We start from the raw sequence: 22,382 nt of genomic DNA on the forward strand, positions 1-22,382 counted from the left end.
TAGCTAACAGGACCAGTGGTCAGGGATGATGGGACTTGTAGTCCCAAAACATCTGGAGGGCCAGGTTCAGCCATGTCTGGACTAAGGAAAGTCAGCAGGGCAAATAAAACGGCGGAGATTTACTGTCCGATCCACACCAGCTGATCAGCAACACTTAAAGCGCGCTGAAGACAGCGCGTCTGGCCGCCGCTTCCGAGTTAAGGCGCGTTTCAGACGGCGCTGAGGCAACCACCCCTCTCTTTCCCCCGTTTCCAGTTATTCCAGCCAACTGAAGGAGACAGGAGGGGGGAGGGGCTATGCGTCAAGTCCCGCGTGACGATCATGGGCGCATGCTCCTTCGCGACGCGGAAGCGCTCCAGGGGCGCCGCGGAGGCGGCGGGGCAAAGTGATGAATCACCCATCACAGTGCTTTCCCCCTGACCTGATTGGGCCTCGGGCGAGTCACGTGGCGCGGCGGGGCGGCTGCTCTTTCCCGCCTGCAGCCGTGCGCGCCCTCGCTTGCAGAACGTAAGTTTTTTTTGGGAGGAGGGGGAGGGCCTGTTCGCTGCGACGGTCCCACGCAGGAGCCTAACCTGAGCGTGTGAGGCGGTGGGGAGCCGCTCCCCTCCCTGAAGGGAGGGAAAGTGGAGCCGTCGGACTGAAGAGTCGGGAGACGCTCCTCCCCCCTCAGCCTTGTCCTTAATTTGGAGCTGGACGAATGGGGGAGGGGGGCTCGTCGGGTCCTGCCCCGCTGTCTTAGTTGTGAGTCCGGGAGATGGAGGCGTCGGAGGAGCGGCGCTTCCGTGCTTTTCTGTGCACTTGGGTCCACCTGCCTTGCTCACCCCGCCCTGCTCCTTTCTCTGTCTAAGGCTGCTTTGGGACTACAGCTCCCATCACCCGTAGCAAACAGGACCAGTGGTCAGGGATGATGGGAATTGTAGTCCCAAAACAGCTGGAGGGCCAAGTTTGGCCATGCCTGGAAGGCGTCGGAAACCGAAAGCACCTCGCCAACCCCTCACCTCAAACTCTTTTCGTCCACAAGTTTGCCCAAATAGAAAGGTCCAGTGGCCCTTCTGAAACAAACAGGCTCAAGGTTATTTGTGAGCGATAGTAGCCCGTCTTCGCTGGCTATACAGTATTTATTTGCTGATTTGGGTGCCAAATGCCTCAAAGCAACTTAAAAAAGAAGAGTGAAGGCAACCCCCCCCCCATGAAGACCAGAGCAACAAACAACCAAAAATTCTTATCCGTGTATCTGAAAATGATTAAACCTGCCTACCCCACTAAAGGGTGAGCACAAACAAGGCTACCAGCATAACCAGTTAGTCTCCAGATTAAGAACCAAAGGCCTGGGTAAATAATGTTTTTTGCCTCAGATGTAAAGGCAGAGAATGACAGTGCCAGGCTACCCTCCCAGTGGAAAACACTCCACAAGTAATAAATTATAATAAAGTTGTGTGGTGGGGGCTAAGCAAACTATACTGAAGATTTAAAACAACCTGCCAGAAACACTTGTGCTATAAAAACCTGACAGCTTTCAATAAAGAGAGCCTAATATTTGGCATTAGTTTCTTACAACGGGATGTTAAATTAGTAGCACAAACCCCCATCCTAGCCCTTCACTCTTCCTCTACTTGCCACTACAGTACTTAAATTTGATTCCCAGTACCATTGTAGCACAAGTACCTGGATTTGCTCTGTGTTTATGCTGTTTTGGTTGTTATCATTGTTGCACTCAATAGCATACCGCTCTTATTTTATGGGCATTTGTACATTTACCATATTGGGTGGTGCTTCACATTGAGAAAATTGTGTGGGGGAAAATGAGTTAGCCAGTCTTCCAGTATCATAGCCTATCATAGGGCTTATCCACACTTAGCGTTCCAGGCACAGGCCTGTGCTTTAAAGCTTTGTGTCCAACCACACTTTTTATTCCCCCACCCCAGAGCTTTCCCTGTGAAAACCCACAACAAACAGCAATTCAGGTTTTCCATGGATTGCCACTTGCTCTAATTCAGCGGTAAAGAATGGGTTTCATGAGGAAAGCGCTAGAGCAAACAGAAAGAGCACATGGAGCTTTAAAGCAGCGACCGTGCTTGGAAAGTGCAGAGGAAAGAAAAGTGGGTAAGCCCTAATTCACATTCCTCTCAGCCCACTGTCAGACTCTTCATTGTAAAAGGTGGGGGATAAGGGGATAATATTCACATACTTTTTGTGTCACGCCTACTTTGGTCCTTTGTTGTTGTTTAGTCGTTTAGTCGTGTCCGACTCTTCGTGACCCCATGGACCATAGCACGCCAGGCACTCCTGTCTTGCACTGCCTCCCGCAGTTTGGTCAAACTCATGTTGGTAGCTTCGAGAACACTGTCCAACCATCTCGTCCTCTGTCGTCCCCTTCTCCTAGTGCCCTCCATCTTTCCCAACATCAGGGTCTTTTCCAAGGATTCTTCTCTTCTCATGAAGTGGCCAAAGTATTGGAGCCTCAGCTTCACGATCTGTCCTTCCAGGGAGCACTCAGGGCTGATTTCCTTAAGAATGGATAGGTTTGATCTTCTTGCAGTCCATGGGACTCTCAAGAGTCTCCTCCAGCACCATAATTCAAAAGCATCAATTCTTCGGCGATCAGCCTTCTTTATGGTCCAGCTCTCACTTCCATACATCACTACTGGGAAAACCATAGCTTTAACTATACGGACCTTTGTCGGCAAGGTGATGTCTCTGCTTTTTAAGATGCTGTCTAGGTTTGTCATTGCTTTTCTCCCAAGAAGCAGGCGTCTTTTAATTTCGTGACTGCTGTCACCATCTGCAGTGATCAAGGAGCCCAAGAAGGTAAAATCTCTCACTGCCTCCATTTCTTCCCCTTCTATTTGCCAGGAGGTGATTGGACCAGTGGCCATGATCTTGGTTTTTTTGATGTTGAGCTTCAGACCATAATTTGCGCTCTCCTCTTTCACCCTCATTAAAAGGGTCTTTAATTCCTCCTCGCTTTCTGCCATCAAGGTTGTGTCATCTGCATATCTGAGGTTGTTGATATTTCTTCCGGCAATCTTAATTCCGGCTTGGGATTCATCTAGTCCAGCCTTTCGCATGATGAATTCTGCATATAAGTTAAATAAGCAGGGAGACAATATACAACCTTGTCGTACTCCTTTCCCAATTTTGAACCACTCAGTTGTTCCATATCCAGTTCTAACTGTAGCTTCTTGTCCCACATAGAGATTTCTCAGGAGACAGATGAGGTGATCAGGCACTCCCATTTCTTTAAGAACTTGCCATAGTTTGCTGTGGTCGACACAGTCAAAGGCTTTTGCATAGTCAATGAAGCAGAAGTAGACGTTTTTCTGGAACTCTCTAGCTTTCTCCATAATCCAGCGCATGTTTGCTATTTGGTCTCTGGTTCCTCTGCCCTTTCGAAATCCAGCTTGCACTTCTGGGAGTTCTCGGTCCACATACTGCCTAAGCCTGCCTTGTAGAATTTTAAGCATAACCTTGCTAGCGTGTGAAATGAGCGCAATTGTGCGGTAGTTGGAGCATTCTTTGGCACTGCCCTTCTTTGGAATTGGGATGTAGACTGATCTTCTCCAATCCTCTGGCCATTGCTGAGTTTTCCAAACTTGCTGGCATATTGGGTGTAGCACCTTAACAGCATCATCTTTTAAAATTTTAAATAGTTCAGCTGGAATATCATCACTTCCACTGGCCTTGTTATTAGCAGTGCTTTCTAAGGCCCATTTGACTTCACTCTCCAAGATGTCTGGCTCAAGGTCAGCAACCACACTACCTGGGGTGTACGAAACCTCCATGTCTTTCTGGTATAATTCCTCTGTGTATTCTTGCCACCTCTTCTTGATGTCTTCTGCTTCTGTTAGGTCCTTACCACTTTTGTCCTTGATTATGGTAATCTTTGTACGAAATGTTCCTTTCATATCTCCAATTTTCTTGAACAGATCTCTGGTTTTCCCCATTCTATTGTTTTCCTCTATTTCTTTGCATTGCTCATTTAAGAAGACCCTCTTGTCTCTCCTTGCTGTTTTTTGGAAATCTGCATTCAGTTTCCTGTATCTTTCCCTATCTCCCTTGCATTTTGCTTGCCTCCTCTCCTCCGCTATTTGTAAGGCCTCGTTGGACAGCCATTTTGCTTTCTTGCATTTCCTTTTCCTTGGGATGGTTTTCGTTGCTGCCTCCTGTATAATGTTACGAGCCTCCATCCATAGTTCTTCAGGCACTCTGTCCACCAAATCTAAATCCTTAAACCTGTTCCTCACTTCCACTGTGTATTCATAAGGGATTTGATTCAGATTGTATCTTACTGGCCCAGTGGTTTTTCCTACTTTCTTCAGTTTAAGCTGGAATTTTGCTATAAGAAGCTGATGATCTGAGTTACAGTCAGCTCCAGGTCTTGTTTTTGCTGATTGTATAGAGCTTCTCCATCTTTGGCTGCAGAGAATATAATCAATCTGATTTCGATGCTGCCCATTTGGTGATATCCATGTGTAGAGTCGTCTCTTGTGTTGTTGGAAGAGAGTGTTTGTGATGACCAGCTTGTTCTCTTGACAGAACTCTATTAGCCTTTGCCCTGCTTCATTTTGAACTCCAAGGCCAAACTTGCCAGTTGTTCCTTTTATCTCTTGATTCCCTACTTTAGCATTCCAATCCCCTGTAATGAGAAGAACATCCTTCTTTGGTGTCATTTCTAGAAGGTGTTGTAGGTCTTCATAGAATTGGTCAATTTCACTTTCTTCAGCTCCGGTAGTTGGTGCATAAACTTGGATTACTGTGATGTTAAAAGGTCTGCCTTGGATTCGTATCGAGATCATTCTGTCATTTTTGAGATTGCATCCCATTACAGCTTTTGCCACTCTTTTGTTGACTATGAGGGCCACTCCATTTCTACTACAGGATTCTTGCCCACAGTAGTAGATACGATAGTCACCCGAACTGAATTCGCCCATTCCCTTCCATTTTAGTTCACTGATGCCCAGGATGTCTATATTTATTCTTGTCATCTCATTTTTGACCACATCCAGCTTACCTCCACTCATGGTTCTTACATTCCAGGTTCCTATGCAATATTTTTCTTTACAGCATCGGACTTTCCTTTCGCTTCCAGGCATATCCGCAACTGAGCGTCCTTTCGGCTTTGGCCCAGCCGCTTCATCAGCTCTGAATCTACTTGTACTTGTCCTCCGCTCTTCCTCAGTAGCATGTTGGACGCCTTCCGACCTGAGGGGCTCATCTTCCAGCGTCATAACTTTTATATGCCTGTTGTCTTTGTCCATGGAGTTTTCTTGGCAGGGATACTGGAGTGGCTTGCCAGTTCCTTCTCCAGGTGGATCACGTTTAGTCAAAACTCTCCACTATGACCTGTCCATCTTGGGTGGCCCTGCATGGCATAGCTCATAGCTTCTCTGAGTTATTCAAGCCCCTTCGCCACGACAAGGCATTGATCCATGAAGGGGACTTTGGTCCTTACACCTCTTCATTAGCGTTGTTGTAAAGAGACACGGGTGGTGCTGTGGCGCTGTGGGTTAAACCACCGAGCCTAGGGCTTGCTGATCAGAAGGTCGGCGGTTCGAATCCCCGCGACGGGGTGAGTTCCCGTTGCTCGGTCCCAGCTCCTGCCAACCTAGCAGTTCGAAAGCACGTCAAAGTGCAAGTAGATAAATAGGTACCGCTACAGCAGGAAGGCAAACGGCTTTTGCGTGTGCTGCTCTGGTTCGCTAGAAGTAGCTTTGTCAAGCTGGCCACATGACCTGGAAGCTGTACGCCGGCTCCCTCAGCCAATAATGCGAGATGAGCGCCACAACCCCAGAATCGGTCACAACTGGACCTAATGGTCAGGGGTCCCTTTAAAGAAATCCGCCATCCATTTCCCTGCCTCCCCCCCAAAAGATGAGAAGTCATTAATAACCCCAAGTGCAACATATGCAATCAAGTTTATGCTAACATTTGTAGTCAAGATAATGGTGGAGGGCTAGGCACTGTACAGTATTCTCTGTATTAATGTTCCTGATCTCTCCCATTAATTCTTTCCTCCATTCTAGGTACATGGAATTTACTGCTTCTGTCAGGTTGAGATTGCCATTATTTCTTGACCAAACTAATGTCAAAGGTATGCATTTGCATTGCTTATTGCTCTACTGCAATCCTATAGCAGGTGAGAGTTGCAGTGCCTTTCTGCTGCCAGTGAAGAATCTTACTCTGTTTTCAATGTGTCCTGTTTGTATTCTTCAAATCTGCCAGGCATTTTCAAAATATGCCAGATTTATACTGTATTAATTTGCCTGTTTTAAGTTAGAAAAACATAAGAACCCTTTTGGATAACTTTTCAGTTACATACTACCCACAGCTATTGTTGTAGTAGCATTTTCTGAAGTGATGTTGCAGTTGTGCTAAGTTACTAAGTTCAGGTAATTAGTTACTCGCATATATGCTGTAAGTGTGATGTAATTTGTTACAAATAAGACATTTGACTACCTTTTATACATCATGTGTAATGCCAGTCATAAGTTCTGCATATGTTACTTACACCCTGGTACATTGCAAGTAGTCGCTAGATAAAATTATGACAGGAGTTTACCAAAACGGATATCACCAGTATACAGGTATATGGTCTGATAGAAATTTGATATTAATGGACCTAGGCACAAAGATGATTAAAGCGAGTCTCTTAATGACTGCATCCTGGTACAAGCAGATCTGTCATTTAAAAGTGAGCCCTCAAGTGCTGAGAAAATTGCAAGAACTTGCTTAAGAAAATGACCCTTGTTTTATATTTAATATTCAGTATTCAGCTGAAATGAATTTCACCCTGTGTGATTCAGCTCCTGGAAGCAAAAATATGCTTACAAATTATTTACATAATTTACCTTGGAAGATTTCTTTTGAACTACCTCATTGCTTTTCCAGTGCAAGTTATGACATGCATGGTTCTGAAAAGCAAGTGAGTCTTAACAAGCTATCAAACAGCATTATTCATGAAAAGTCTAAGATAAAAGGAAATGGAGTTGGAAAAAATGTCAAGCTGCTGCACAGATCCTAAATGCCTGCATAATACTCATCATTCCATAGCTCTGTGTCTTAGGATCAGATGTTGTAGCTCTCCCAAACTACTAGTGTGACCAGGCACTTTTAAAAAAGTTTCTGGAATTTGAATCAACATGACATTATTCAGTTAGATTGCAATTATAACCTTGGTAAATAAAAAAAAATGCTGTGGACATAGTGTATCTTGATTTCAGTAAGGCTTTTGACAGAGTCCCCCATGATCTACTTGTGAGCAATTGACTGTGGAACAGACTCCCACCAAGAGGTGGTGGACTTTCCTTCCTTAGAGGTTTGGAAGCAGAGGTTGGATTGCCTTCTGTTGTGGGTACTTTAGTTGAGATTCCTGCATTGCAGGGTGTTGGACTAGTTGACCCTTAGGGTCCCCTCCAACTCTGATTCTATGCAATCCTGTACCCACTAAGCTGAAGATATGCCTGATTGAACTCAGTGAGACTTACTTAGAAGTAGATATGTATATAATTGCACTGTTAGAATCATAGAATTGTAGAGTTGAAAGGAACCCCAAGGATCATCCAGTCCAACCCTTTGCAGTGCAGGAATTCTTCCCACAGCTATCCCTGGGTGTGCTCAAACCACCAACCTTTTTGTTAACTGTCAGATGCACTGACCCATTGTGGCACATGAGGGCTGAATATTAATATATTGCCTTAAAAGCAATATCACAGTGAGTTTTTGGTCATCACAGTGAGTTTTTGATTAACCACAATTAAGGGTTGCATCTAACACTAACTATAGTTAGTTTTAGCTTTGGTTTGTTTGAAACTACAATGAAGCTTCAAACTATGATTTAAGAAGGTGTTTTCTTTCAACAACACATACAGATTAATCACAGTTTGAACATAATGCTAAACTGTGGTTAATTCAAAACAGAAACGAAAGCTTCTGAACTCATTGCAGCCAAACCAGAGGGGAAATGGTTGAGCCTGAGGCTCAGTGCGGCATTACTATACATCTGAACACACCCAATGAATAGATTACAAATGTAATCCCATTCTTTTCTACTGTGGATTGTATAAACCATGAAGCACTCTTAAATTGTTAGTATAGCTTTGATTAGTGTTGTGCTCCTGAAAACCAATCCTAAATTCACTTAGTTCCATGTAAGTGTGTTTAGGATTGTGATTTAACGCCTTGTTCTAGTGCAGATTTAGGGTTGAATGTAGTGGAACTTCCAGGTAAACATGCAGACGATGGAGTTGCACGTGTAATCTGATTTCATTTTTATATTGTGCAGATTGTAGTTGTTTTTCTACACTTGCTTTGCTTTCTTTTATTATTGTTATATATTATTTATCAATAAAAGACTAAAAGCAACTTATGTTTTTTTTTAAAAAAAAACACACAAGCAATGCCCAACCAAAGGAAAACACAATGTGGGAAATGTAATCAACTGCATATAATTTATGGGCCGAATGCAAAAACAGTGAATACCAATTGCAACCACTGGACTCCTTTCCATTCCAGACATGGAATGCATAAGCAAGCATCAGCAGTTTACGCTCCAGTTTCTGTTTTTGCCAGAATGCACCTCTTTGTTAATTATTTAGTTTACATTTATTTTTTATTTATTCTTATTCCTGTTTACTGCATTTATATCCCACCTTTTTCTTCTAGGAGCGCAAGATGGTGGGTGCACCATGAAAATCTTGATTTGTTTTCTTATATTACTTCACTATTTTTCTTTGTGCTTGATTCTTCAGCATCCAAACACACACACAACATTTTAACCAAAGAAAACGGGAGTACTGTTGTTCAGTTTTAAACATGCATCTTTCATTAGCTTATGCAGAACAATAAAATTCCTAGAATATGTAGTTGCAGACATTTATCTTGCGTAGGTGACAAAAATGTAGGCACGTGGCAGTTTTAAGTTAAAGACAAACATCCACTTGAAGATTATTCTATAAGTATGTACATTTTGAAAGCTTTGGCATGTTTTGGAAATCATTGTAGGAAACAGAATAAATCCTGCATTGTCTAAAACTGCATTAGCCTTTTAATAAGCAAAGCAGAGGTTGGAAGAAGAATGTTTTAAGTAGCTGGAAATGTTATGTTGACAATACATTGCATTCCAAAAACACCAGAGAGGTGTTCCAGAATAACTGTTTTGATTTCTAGCTTCATTTCATTACAAGGACTAATGTGTAAATGTGTGAAACTGAGCCCTGATGTGGGGCTTTGTATAGAAAAGCAGTTTTGGGAGGAGAAAATTTGGGGTAGACAAGTAGCCTGGGGTAAACTTTTTCCTGCTGCTTCTGCACTCCAAATAACCACCTCAGCTGCACTTTTCCTCCCCCTCCCCACTACTTCACAATCAGAATGCATACTTATCTGTGTTTTGAAACCTGTACGTAGGGGGGTAAAGGCTACAATCCTCGATGCCAGTGTTTGGAACAGGGAAATGTTAAGTGGGGGCAAGGACATTCATCCCACTGCTATGCATCAAATCTCCACCTAGCCTGCCTGCCTGCCTGCCTGCCTGCCTTCCTGCCTTCCTTCCTTCCTTCCTTCCTTCCTTCCTTCCTTCCTTCCTTCCTTCCTTCCTTCCTTCCTTCCTTCCTCTTTCTTCCTTCCTTCCTTCCTTCCTTCCTTCCTTCCTTCCTTCCTTCCTTCCTTCCTTCCTTCCTTCCTTCCTTCCTTCCTTCCTTCCTTGCTGTGTATTTTGGCACCAAGACTCTTAATATGTGCTTTTGCATGCAACATTTAGTATCGTATACTGATAGAGAACTGGGATACTGACAGCTATTTAGCCAAAATGGGACTATTGAGAAACAAGTGTCAATGATTTCAGTGGTAAAGTTAATATAAAATCCAAGTTTCTTAATTCATGCCACTCGAGTCTTTGCATGTTTATTCCAAGGCATATATAATAGATTAATCCATTAAATATTAAAGCTTTAGTATTTTTGTGTTTTAACTATCCTATGAGGTGACAGACTTCAGTTAAGCCGTCATAACCTCTTCCTAAGACTGTTATATTAATTTATTAAAGATACGTTTATTAATTGAGGAAGTTTCTCCTTTTAGGCAACATACTTACACTCTCACTTTAAATGTCATCTCCGAAGAGTCATCCTCCCCTCTCTCACACAGGGGGGAATGCCTCTTATAAGATCCTTGCTTAAATATGTGTGTGTTATCTAAAAACAAAGTACTATCCTTTGTTTAGAAGTAGCATTTTAACCATATGGAAATGTAATTTATTTATTGACTGAAAGAACTTACAACCCTATAATATTTATAAATATTGTAGAGAATTAAGAGGAACTGTTCATTGCTTTCCTGTATTGATAGGGAACCTCAGACCTGAGGGTCAAATGTTGCCCTACAGGCTTCTCCATCTGGCTCTTGGGTCTCTCAGCAGGCTGCACCCCCACCCCAGCCACATCCTCTCCTCCACAGCCCAATTTTGCGCCCTCCTTAATATTTTTGCTTGCCTACCATGTTTCATTGAATTCTGATAATGCTCCTTGCTTCCATGGATTGAGAATAGAGAGGGATGTGTGAACAAATGAACATTTATTGCTCTCCCACTTTTGCTTTTGGCATGTGGCGCTTGGGCTGGAATGGTTTTCCCATTTCTATTTTACTGGGGTAAAATACACTTTTCCTACAGAACTGCAGGTGCTCTTCTTGTGCTGCTTATTCCCTTGACTCCTCTTATATGGGCCATGCTTAAGAAGTTGAACCTTTTTTCCTAGATGACATTAGCCACTACTAATTTCTTCCCCTACCCCACAAACATTTAGCGGTTTTATAAAAACCTGTCCCCATTGCTGTGAGTTGTATACAAAAAAAAACCCAGTATGCGCTTCCTGTTTAAAGTTTTGTTATTGATTATAATTATTGCAAACATATTACTATTCTTCCATGTCTATATTTGGATTTCAGGAGTATTCAAGTGGCAGTATCTTTGATTAAAAGAAGTGATTATGCACCGAAGACAGAAAAGCTCAAATATTGGACTACTTCTGCTACTTTCTCAGATTTTCCAAGTTGGGGTTTCTAACATTCCACCTGTGACACTTGCCACTTTGGCAGCAAACGTTTTCCTCTTTTTACAACCCCTGAAACGACTGGACAAAACATGCATCAGTGTCACAGAGTGTCTTTACAGAAGAGATTGGCATCGTTTGTATCTTTCACCATTTCACCATGTGGATGATTGGCACCTATATTTTAATATGGTCTCCTTGCTTTGGAAGGGAATTAAGTTGGAGAGGAGGCTTGGAAGTTTTTGGTTTGGATATATCATTACAATATTTTCACTGCTAATTGGAGTTGTGTATGTGCTTCTGGAACTTGCTCTTGCAGAACTTCTGGATGTTCCTTCATACAAACAGAGTTGTGCTGTTGGCTTTTCAGGTAAATATCCACTGCTTTTTCACAAAATTAATATATATTTTTTTTACTGGAAATGCTAGCTTTTCTAAAGAAGGACCATACTTTGCATTTAGGAGTTGGAGTTAAAATCATGTTCTTGAAGGGCATGATGAGCACAAGGTACTTACGAACATACCTATTTTCAGTTACATAACTAATTTTGTTAGCTTCATTCTGTTTTGTGGGCATGCTTATGATGCATTTTCTCCAATCATCCCAACAGATGCAGTTTTAGGATTGCGTCCTAAATTTAAATTATCTTGAAGAACATAACCAGATTCTTGTGTTGATATACTTCCTCGTATGTTGTTTTTTTTAAATGACAACTCAAAATGAAATCATTAAAATGCACATGCAGCTAGATTTTCCTATTTATCTGTTACTACAACCCATACCAAAATAAATTATAAATAAATTTCTGTAAATACTTACAGAAAATTGGGGAGTCGTGTTTGTCTTTTTCATCTGTTTGAAGTGTGAACAAAGACACTTAATTGAGCACAGAAGCATTTTAAGAACAGCAAAACTTCTGTGTTCTTTGTTTTTCATATTACATGAGAATTTCTCTTAATATGTTTTTCTGCTTCATTTTGATTTAGGAGTATTATTTGCTTTGAAAGTTCTTAACAACCACTATAACCCAGGTGGGTCAAGCAGCGTCATGGGTTTTATTATATCCAATAAATATGCTTGTTGGTTGGAACTTGTAGCAATTCACTTATTGAACCCAGGGTAAGTATCCTGTGACTTATCTACAACTTGCGTTAAATAATTATATATGTATATCTGATGTCATTACGAATAGAGTGAAGCCTACATCCCTTCTGGATTGTATATTTTTATATGAAAACTGGGGAACATGTTCAAATGGCATATACAGAGAAGCTTTCTGGGCAGGAAAATCTATTTATTTCATTTCAAAGAAATAGGGCTGTTTACAATAAAGTAGAACAGCATATTTTTATGATAAAATATGCATAGGAATCAATTTTTATTGTACCTTTGAGCTTTTAATAATATTAACAATTCTTAAGTGAGTTTTTGTGACATAGATTAGGCATAGGTTAGCATAGGAACTACACTTTACCACATCACTGATAATCATATCTTGTTTATGCCCACTGTAGTTCTGCCAGTTTGCAGTGCTTACTTCCTGGTTCAGAGCACCCTACCCCTAACATCAGTTTTGACAGTGTTGCACCCTCCTTCTTGCCACATATTCTATACTTTCTGGTTGATGTGACTTACCCCTTCCAAACATTGAAGTTTTTATTATTATTATCCAAGCAGATTGTTTTGATTAAGCAGGCTTTCTTTTTCATACTTGTTTTCTATCCTTTCTTACTGCTTAGAACATTGCAATTTTAAAATAATCACAAACCCAAACTGTGTTGTTGGGTCTTTTTTGGAAAAATAAGCAGCCAGGGTGCAGAAATCCATCTTAAACTTAAAAATTGAGCTGAAAATATATGGGTTACTGAAGAGAGTAAGAAAGCTTTCTATCCTTCTCCAATTCAAGGGGTATGTTTGTTTCCTTTCCCCACACAGGTTCTTTTTTGACACACACACACACCCAACTCATTTTTTGGCCTCCTTGACTCAACCTTCTCAAATCACACCTGCTCTTCACTCAGTTTCTTTCCCAACTCCCTCTACCCTCCCACTCATTCCTCTGTCTTGCCACTATGTGTGTACAGTATATACCCATCATATACAGTTGTTTTTCTGTATAATTACAAGTTCCCTTTTTTCATCTCACAAATTCACTTATTTAAGTAAGGATTCATTTTCCTCTCCACTTTAGAAGATGGCTACCATTTTTAATGTGTTGAATTGCAAGTGCACATAAACTTTTATTATCACCTTGTATCACCTTGAGGCTTGCTGTATCAACAAGTGCTCAGAATGGGATGTGCCAGCCATCATCCTCTTCTATTCCAGTGTAGGCAAAATCACTGGTCAAATGTTTAATATAAGAGTGGCAATCTCTTTCTTTGTTTATAGCATTTTTTATTCTGACAGCTGCTAAATCCAGCTCTTAGGGGCAAACGTTTTACTGAGCAAACGTTTTAACATGTTCTTTTCCTGCTTAATCTTTTTGTTATGCCAGTACAATATACAGTAACTGGTAAGGGTGTTCCTGTTGGCTGCCTCGAAATAAGAAGATTCATACCCCACTGGAAGAGTTGACTTGGCTTTTGAACCTGAGAATCTCCAAGAAGTGCTATTAGATCTTGTAGGGGTGGCTTTCATAGCCAGGATTAGGGTATTTGCTTGGATTTTATTTTTATCTGCAAGCTTTACTGATTAGAGTCACCTTAATTTGTTTGGAAATTGTTGTTACCTGCCCTGTACAAAGAACAATGTCTGTCATTGTTACGTAATAGCCTGATAGGATAAGATGCAATAATCCGTGATGTCTGATTCCATGACAACTGCTGATAACAGTCTCGTGTATTCAGAATATCAAGTGGTAACAGCAGTTACCACTTGCATAAAGTAAGGAATGCAGTTGGTATCATTTTTCTATAGTGTAGCAGTGCTTTTTAGCAAGAGGTGTTTTGGAAACTGTTTCTGCTGAAGGACTGGAATGTTTTAATAGATATACGATACTGTGCATGAAATGGGTATTTTCTTGGTGCCACGTAGGGTTCCTTACTTCCCCTGCTTTCTGTCATGAGTGAAGAAAAGGTTCTGAATGATGCTAACTGGAGAACCACCACTTTTAGTCAAATTGGGGCTGGTAAATCCTTATTCAACACTTCAACTTAATTGCAAAATAACCAGAAATGGGAATGCTAGCTAACAGTAAGGAACAATACCGGTAGAAGTTTTTCTGTACAGAACAGCTTTAAATCAGTTGGGTTTTGTTTAATCCAGGCTCATTTGCATTCAAATACTGTCTCATCTCTATTATCCTTTACTACACAGCCCACTTTGTATAGTTTTAATTTAGCAATAAAGAACATAAATTGAGCAGTTGGCTGTATCTACCATGGCTTTATTTCCAAGATAGGCTATGCTTTCTCCCCCTCTTGGCTTGAAGTTTTGTGTATTTTCTCACTAGCAGTCAGTTCATCCATTCTTTTATCACTCTGTTTTAAGCACACTTTATTTAATCTGGCCTCTCAGTAGAAAGGAGGTAAACTAATGATGTAGTCTCAGATATACGTCTCCATCAATACAAAACTCTTTGAACTTTTCCAGATCAAACTTTCACAAAACAAAAGAGATGTGACTTGAGAACATTCACACCCATCTTCTACCCCTCAACAAGCAGATAAAAGAAATGTGAAGAAGCAGAGCCACATAGGTCCAGAGCTGCTACAGTTTCTGCTTTCAGCCCAATAAAAGGCGCTTGGAGTGTTTTGGAAGGAGTTTGTGCCTATTTCATTGCAGCTGTCTGGCTTCTCAAAAGAGATGCTTATGGTGCATTTTGGCCATTTGGATGTGGAAGAGAGACATGGTTAAAATTTTAGCAAGTTCTAGTTTGGTGTATGTCTAGTACTCTAGCTACAGCTGGATACAAAAAGGGGATTTCCAAGTGACTTGGAGGCTTGTAATGATGAACTCAGTAATTCCTCTCCCCCAACTTTTTATAAGCCAGGCTTGCCCCAGTGCCATCACTCCTTGCCACTGCTTATCCTCCCTCCCCCCCGCAAGCTTACCTGTAGGGAGGTTTTTCTATGAGGCTACCCTTCCTTCCTTCTTGATGGCCATCTGGGATGAAAAAAGTGCCCTGGGCACTAAGGACGCTAGTATCCCTAATTTTCTAGGGAACCTGAGTAATTAGTTTGGATATTAGATGTCTTGGAAACTACATGATCCTTGCCCCTGGAATGCTGTCATTTCTCTATCAACTATCTATCATCTAAAGTAACTTGTTATTTGAAGTTAACTTAAAAAAACAATCAACTTGCAAACACTCAATATTTTTTCCAGTGGTTTTTTCATGCTTATGTTGTTTAATTTTTAATCTTTTCCAACTAAATTAATTTTTTGACTAGTTAGTATCTGTCTGTGCAAAAAAAAGTCTCAGACCAGATTTGTGCCAAGTTTCAGTTCTTTCTGTGTTGTGAAAATCCTTAACTGTTTTGATGCACCTGTCAGTAAGTGAGCAATAGTTCTTAATAGATAGGTAAACCCTAACTTTTTCTGTATTGGAATTTGCAGAATTAATAAAGTCTCTGAATATGGCTGTACAATTTAGTAAGTCAGAGAAGCCCTATTGAATCATAAATAACCCATAAAGACGACAGTGTTCTTTTCACTCATTATTTCCCCCCAAAATTGGACAGTGAAATACATGTTGTTCCTTTGGTTATATTAAAGTCTTCACAATTTAAAATGCATCAAGTGGAGCATAGGCTGCAAACTGACTAATTGGTCTGATTTGGGATAATGAGGGTACAGAATGTATCTAATCATGAGCAATACAACCTCTCACAAAGGATTGCTTTCTTTTTAGGACCTCTTTTGCAGGGCATCTGGCAGGTATTCTTGTTGGGCTAATGTACACCATGGGACCGCTGAAGATGCTCATGAAAGCATGCTCAGGTATGGAATGATGACCCTGATTCTTATCAATAATTCACAATTCAGTGTATTTTTGAATTGAACATAAATACTTAGCTTTTACTTCATAAGTTTCAAGCCATCCTTATGTGGTGTTTCTTTCCATTTAGTGTGGTTTTGCATCTGCAGTTACGTTCACATTGAACGGTTTGAGAAATCCTTAACACATTATAATTTATCCTCAAGGAGATTAGGAACATCAGTTCTCATTTAAAGTGGAGCATTTGAACTGTTCTTGTGTGGGTTATTCATGTGGACACACAATAGCAGAGCCTTGACAAGGTGCCCATATCTATCATAGGGGGGGGGTGATTGTTGTGTGTTTTAGAAACCAGCATGAATTCACTTTAAGGAATCCTCTTTGTAAGGAATGTCCTCCTGTACATAATGTGTATGTGAACAGTATGACAGGGAGGAATATACCTGTACCCTGAACACAAATGGCATGTGAATCAGCTCTGCTTTTGTAAACAAACTTGAATTAACACGTGTCATCCTTCATGAGCTGCATACTTTTACATGTTTCAATTTAAAGGCACATTTGCAAGACAGGGGTCCTATGTATTTTGTTGTATTTTAGTGGTGGCTACCACCACTACCAACAGAGTGCAATGCTCTAAATAAAATAGATAGGCTAGCTTTGCAAACAGCAGTTTAGGGACATTTTCCCTACAGGTTCTGTATCCTCCTTTCCCACCTTCAGTATTGCTGTTCAGCTTGTCAGAAGAAAATTGTCAAAACTCAATAGACATGTTACCAGGATAGAATTGTAAGAATTATACTTCTAGATAGATGAATCTGTCAAATTCAAAGTTGTAAAAGGACAATATGATAAATGCTTATGAATTTTAAATACATTATTCTTGCTAGGTGGCTTTTGCTCTCAAACTGACTTTTCAGAACAAAGAAACAGATACAATTCAGGTAAGTAACCTAGGTTGTACTCGCTTATCTGAAAGTATTCAGGAAATATCATAGCAGATTGGAGCGCTCTTCTGGGCTGGGCTTAGGTTTTCAACATTGCAAGGTGCTGGGAGAAATTTGCTCAGCTCTCATGGTGGGAGCTGAGGCACTTTCAGCTCAGCGTCTGGTGGGCTGGGGACAATGCAGCTGGCCCCAGCCTGCTGCTCAGCTGTAGGGAGGAAAGCCTCCTGCCCCCAACTGAGCGAGCCCTGATGTCCCGGTGAGCAGGAGCGAGATGGGGGCTGCTCAGCTGGGGAACATGAAGCCCCTGCTTCCCAGCTGAGAGATCCCCGACCCCACTCCTGCTTGCAGGAGCGGGAGCGGGGTTGCAGACTCCGTCATGCTTTTCCATTGAGGATTGTACGGCTGTGTTCCCCTCAACAGAGAAGTTCAAAGGAGCACTGCCTGGCAAGGTGGAGACAGGCAGCTGCATCAAAGGCAGTGCAGGGACTTTTGAGATGGAGCTGCTGGGCTGTCTCCACCTTCTCCAAAGCAGCCCCTGTTCCGTCTGGCTGCCTTCAGATGGTGCAGGGGCTCTGATTCCAAACTGGGGGCTCTTTTAAACTTTCCCCTTGAGGGGAGCGCAGCTGTGCACCCTCAATGGAAAAGTGTGACGGAGCCTGCACCTCGCCAGCTGAGCAGCCCCGATCCCGATCCTACATGAGTGCAAGCAGGAATGGGGCTCGGGCTCCCTCAGCTGGGAAGCAGGAGGCTTCGTAAAACAGCTTGGCTGAGGCGAGGGCAGAAGTGCACTCCTCAGCCAATCAGTTTAAAGAAGTTGAGGGAGGAACAAGCTGTATTGGCACTTCGCCCATGCAGATTGTTTCTCCCTCTGCCGGTATGGGGCAGATCACTGGTGGTTTCATTCAGTGGTATATTGCTAGTGGAACTATGGCTTGATTCCCTCTGCTTCTAGCACCAGCAGCTTGTTTTTCACTCAGCATGCTGGGTGCTGGAGGAAGAGGGACTCAGGAGCGGTGGCAGTTTCACTAGTGATATACCACTGAGGGAGGTTGTCATCGCAGCCTGCCCCTCATACCGATCCTGGGTGATATATCAATAGAAGGAACAAAATCCCTAGAAGGAACAAAATATAAAAAAATTCCTTCCATTAGCACCTTAGAGACCAACTAAGTTTGTCGTTGGTATGAGCTTTTGTGTGCATGCACACATCTTCAGATAGAAGGGTTGCACTGGGACAACACAACCTCATACTGGAAAATGTTAGTCACCTGATCTGATAGAATAACTTCTTGCATTTGATTTAAGAAAAGAAACAAATACCGTATTTCTTCCATGTATAACACGCCCCCGTGTATAAGACAACCCCTACTTTTGGGGACCCTAAATTAAGGAAATGGGGGTAGATTGCCAACAATCGCTCACCTGCCTGACCGCTGCTGCCAATCGCACGCCTCGATGAAGCCACCAATCATCTGCCTGCTCGCCGCCAGCCGCCACCAAACGCCCGCCCAATTGCCGCTACAGCAGCCAATCACCAGCAGGCCTTGCCGCAGCCACCAATCACCTGCCTAATCGCTGCTGACAGTCTCCTGCTCACAGCTGCCACCAATTGCCCATTCCCCTCTGCACTATCCATGTACAAGACGACCCCCAATTTTAAACATTTTTAATAATATAAATTGTCTTATACACGGAAAAATACGGTGTCTTAGGGCTGGTGAGCTTTCTCTCAGTGATAAGTGGAAAGGAGAGCATTTTGGTTTCTGCTGGTCTTTTAATTGCTGCTCTGTTTACCAGAAGATGATTATCCTTGTTCATGAATAAAAAAAGCAAACAAAATACCATTATTCATGTACACCCTGATTGTGCTGACCACACACAGCAGCCTAATAAAAGAAATTGGAATTGTGTTGATCAACTATTTAATGGGGAAGTGAGATCATCCAGTGGGTGAATTCAGCTCTTGGCTCACCTTTGCAAGCTATCACTGGAGTACTAGACATTTTTACTAGGCCACACAACGTGCAGACTCAGTTGCTGGGTTGGGGTTTAGGAATCATACATACAGAATCCACCTACATGTGTGATTATCAGTGCAAATAGGGACATGTGCACAAAAGCTGGGTTTGCATCCTTTTAGGGCCTAGCTGAATTGCAACAGGCTTTAATAGATTCTTTTTCTTTTCTGTGATTACTAGTAAAGAGGACACTTTTAAAAGATTGTGGTATTTCTTTCCTACACTATTAGCCCGTGTGTGTGTGTGTGTGTGTGTGTGTGTGTGTGTGTGTATATATGTGTATATATATATATATATATATATATATATATATATATAATAAAATTTTATTTATACCCCGCCCTCCCCAGTCAAAAACCGGGCTCAGGGCGGCTGACACCAACAGAATTACAATAAAACATAAAAACAATTAATTAAAATACAGATTAAAATACAGTATTAAAATTTAAAATGCAGCCTCTTTTCAAGTAGGCCATAAATCCAAGCCATGAGGGAGGAAAACACAGGGGTCAGGCTGAGTCTAACCCAAAGGCCAGGCGGAACAGCTCTGTCTTGCAGGCCCTGCGGAAAGATGACAAATCCCGCAGGGCCCTGGTCTCCTGGGAAAGAGCGTTCCACCAGGTTGGGGCCAGTACTGAAAAGGCCCTGGCTCTAGTAGAGGCCAATCTAGCCATCTTATGATTCGGGATCTCCAGAATATTATTATTTGTGGACCTTAAGGTCCTCCGTGGGGCATACCAGGAGAGGCGGTCCCGTAGGTACGAGGGTCCCAAGTCGCATAGGGCTTTAAAGGTCAAAACCAGCACCTTAAACCTGATCCTGTACTCCACCGGGAGCCAGTGCAGCTGGTAAAGCACTGGATGAATGTGGTCCCGCGGCAGGGACCCCGTAAGGAGCCTCGCCGCGGCATTCTGCACCCGCTGGAGTTTCTGGGTCAGCTTTAAGGGCAACCCTGCGTAGAGCGAGTTACAATAGTCAAGCCTGGAGGTGATCGTTGCATGGATCACTGTGGCCAGATCGGGGCGAGAGAGGTAAGGGACCAACTGCTTGATGCGGCGGAGATGAAAAAATGCCACCTTTGCTGTGGATGCAACCTGCGCCTCCATGGAAAGGGAGGCGTGAAAAGTTACACCCAAACTCTTGACAGAAGGCGCTGGTACCAATTGAGCCCCTGCAAAAGATGGGAGTTGGCCCCCCAACCCCATGTCGCCCCGACCTAGCCAGAGGACCTCTGTCTTCGAAGGATTTAGCTTCAGTCGGCTCCCACGTAGCCATCCAGCCACAGCTTCCAAGCACCTGGTGAGTGTGTCTGGGGCCGAGGCAGGGCAGCCGTCCATCAACAGATAGATCTGGGTGTCATCAGCATATTGATGACAACCCAGCCCAAAACTCCGGACAATCTGGGCAAGGGGGCGCATAAAGATATTAAAAAGCATTGGGGAAATCATATATATATAAAGATGAGTATGTACAGCATGTAGTTTTTCCTTGCACTATTACCTACCTCTTAGTTCTTAAAAAGCAAGTTACAGATATAATGGTCGGTAACAAGTGAAGTTCTCCCACTAGCACAAATACTTCCACTTGAGGAATGGAACTTGCCCTTCCTCTCTTCTCCCCACACCCCCATGCCCTCTACAAATCTGCTCCGGAGGGTTGAGGGGAAATGTAGAACAAATTCAATACAGTAATTTGATATAGTAGTCACTCCTGGTATCACACTTTCTCTCTCTGTGTGTGTGATCTGTGTAGAGAATTTTAGATACTCAGGTTACCCATCACACTCATCGAGAGATTACAGCACATATACTGGTGGACTGAATGAAGAAGAACAAGTTGAAAGGGCCCTCAGAAATAGTCTGAATGATAGAGGTAAGGATTCTCCCTTTCTACTGAGAACCTATGCAGGGTGTATTACATGTTAAGGAATCATTGTTCATGTTTATTTATGTTGGTCTGCCATCTTAAAAATAAAATGTAGCAGAGCCTTATAAATTTGTATTTTCTTTTCCCCCTGTTGTTTTCAAACTTAACTTTGCTCATGGTTTTGATCAGGATGGTCCTGGTCTGCTTCCTTCCAAGATTCAAAAACATACGGTTCTCTCATTACAATGAAAAGCACCAACAATAATAATAATAATAATAATTTATTATTTATACCCCGCCCATCTGGCCGGGTTCCCCCAGCCACTCTGGGCGGCTTCCAAAAAAACAGAAATTCTAAAATACAGAAATCCATCAAACATTAAAAGCTTCCCTAAACAGGGCTGCCTTGAGATGCCTTCTAAAGGTCTGGTAATTGTTCTCTTTGACCTCTAGTGGGAGGGCATTCCACAGGGTGGGTGCCACTACCGAGAAGGCCCTCTGCCTGGTTCCCTGTAACTTGGCTTCTCGTAATGAGGGAACCGCCAGAAGGCCCTCGGAGCTGGACCTCAGTGTACGGGCAGAACGATGGGGGTGGAGACGCTCCTTCAGGTATACCGGACCGAGGCCATTTAGGGCTTTAAAGGTCAACACCAACACTTTGAATTGTGCTCGGAAACGTACTGGGAGCCAATGTAGGTCTTTTAGGACCGGTGTTATGTGATCTCGGCGGCCGCTCCCAGTCACCAGTCTAGCTGCCGCATTCTGGATTAGTTGTAGTTTCCGGGTCACCTTCAAAGGTAGCCCCACGTAGAGCGCATTGCAGTAGTCCAAGCGAGAGATAACTAGAGCATGCACCACTCTGGAGAGACAGTCACTGGGCAGGTAAGGACTCAGCCTGCGTACCAGATGGAGCTGATAAACAGCTGCCCTGGACACGGAGTTGACCTGTGCCTCCATGGACAGCTGTGAGTCTAAAATGACTCCCAGGCTGCGCACCTGGTCTTTCAGGGGCACAGTTACCCCATTCAGGACCAGGGAGTCCTCCACACCCGCCCGCCTCCTGTCCCCCACAAACAGTACTTCTGTCTTGTCAGGATTCAATCTCAATCTGTTAGCCGCCATCCATCCTCCAACCGCCTCCAAGCACTCACACAGGACCTTCACCGCCTTCACTGGTTCTGATTTAAAAGAGAGGTAGAGCTGGGTATCATCAGCATACTGATGGACACCCAGCCCAAACCCCCTGATGATCTCTCCCAGCGGCTGCATATAGATGTTAAAAAGCATGGGGGAGAGGACAGAACCCTGAGGCACCCCACAAGTGAGCGCCCAGGGGTCTGAACACTCATCCCCCACCACCACTTTCTGAACACGGCCCAGAAGGAAGGAGCGGAACCACTGCATGACAGTGCCCCCAGCTCCCAAGCCCTCTAGACGGTCCAGAAGGATGTTATGGTCGATGGTGTCAAAAGCCGCTGAGAGATCCAGCAGAACAAGGAAACAGCTCTTACCTTTGTCCCTAGCCCGCCGGAGATCATCGACCGGAGATCAGCGGGTCTGGGAAGG

The 22,382-nt window shown here is 42.9% G+C and overlaps 1 protein-coding gene across 14 annotated transcripts in view; it reads left to right on the top strand.

The window, feature by feature from the left end:
• Window positions 1-22,382, top strand: part of RHBDD1 (rhomboid domain containing 1) — a 39,971-nt gene that overhangs the window by 3,265 nt on the left and 14,324 nt on the right. For 2 of the 14 annotated variants that reach the window (XM_088669038.1, XM_035132907.3), the window contains exons 2-6: window positions 10,939-11,412; window positions 12,030-12,162; window positions 15,899-15,987; window positions 16,876-16,929; window positions 20,703-20,822. In XM_088669038.1, the coding sequence (XP_088525164.1) occupies window positions 10,980-11,412; window positions 12,030-12,162; window positions 15,899-15,987; window positions 16,876-16,929; window positions 20,703-20,822 (829 nt within the window). In that variant the 5' untranslated portion in view covers window positions 10,939-10,979. Of the gene's footprint in view, window positions 1-373; window positions 1,270-1,925; window positions 2,104-6,023; window positions 6,137-10,938; window positions 11,413-12,029; window positions 12,163-15,898; window positions 15,988-16,875; window positions 16,930-20,702; window positions 20,823-22,382 lie in introns of those variants that run through there. The other 12 variants (XM_035132904.3, XM_088669040.1, XM_060274543.2 and 9 more) reach the window with 12 other exon arrangements.

The sequence above is a fragment of the Zootoca vivipara genome, chromosome 5, assembly GCF_965207765.1.
Source record: "Zootoca vivipara chromosome 5, rZooViv2.hap1.1, whole genome shotgun sequence".
NCBI classification, from domain to species: Eukaryota; Metazoa; Chordata; class Lepidosauria; order Squamata; family Lacertidae; genus Zootoca; species Zootoca vivipara.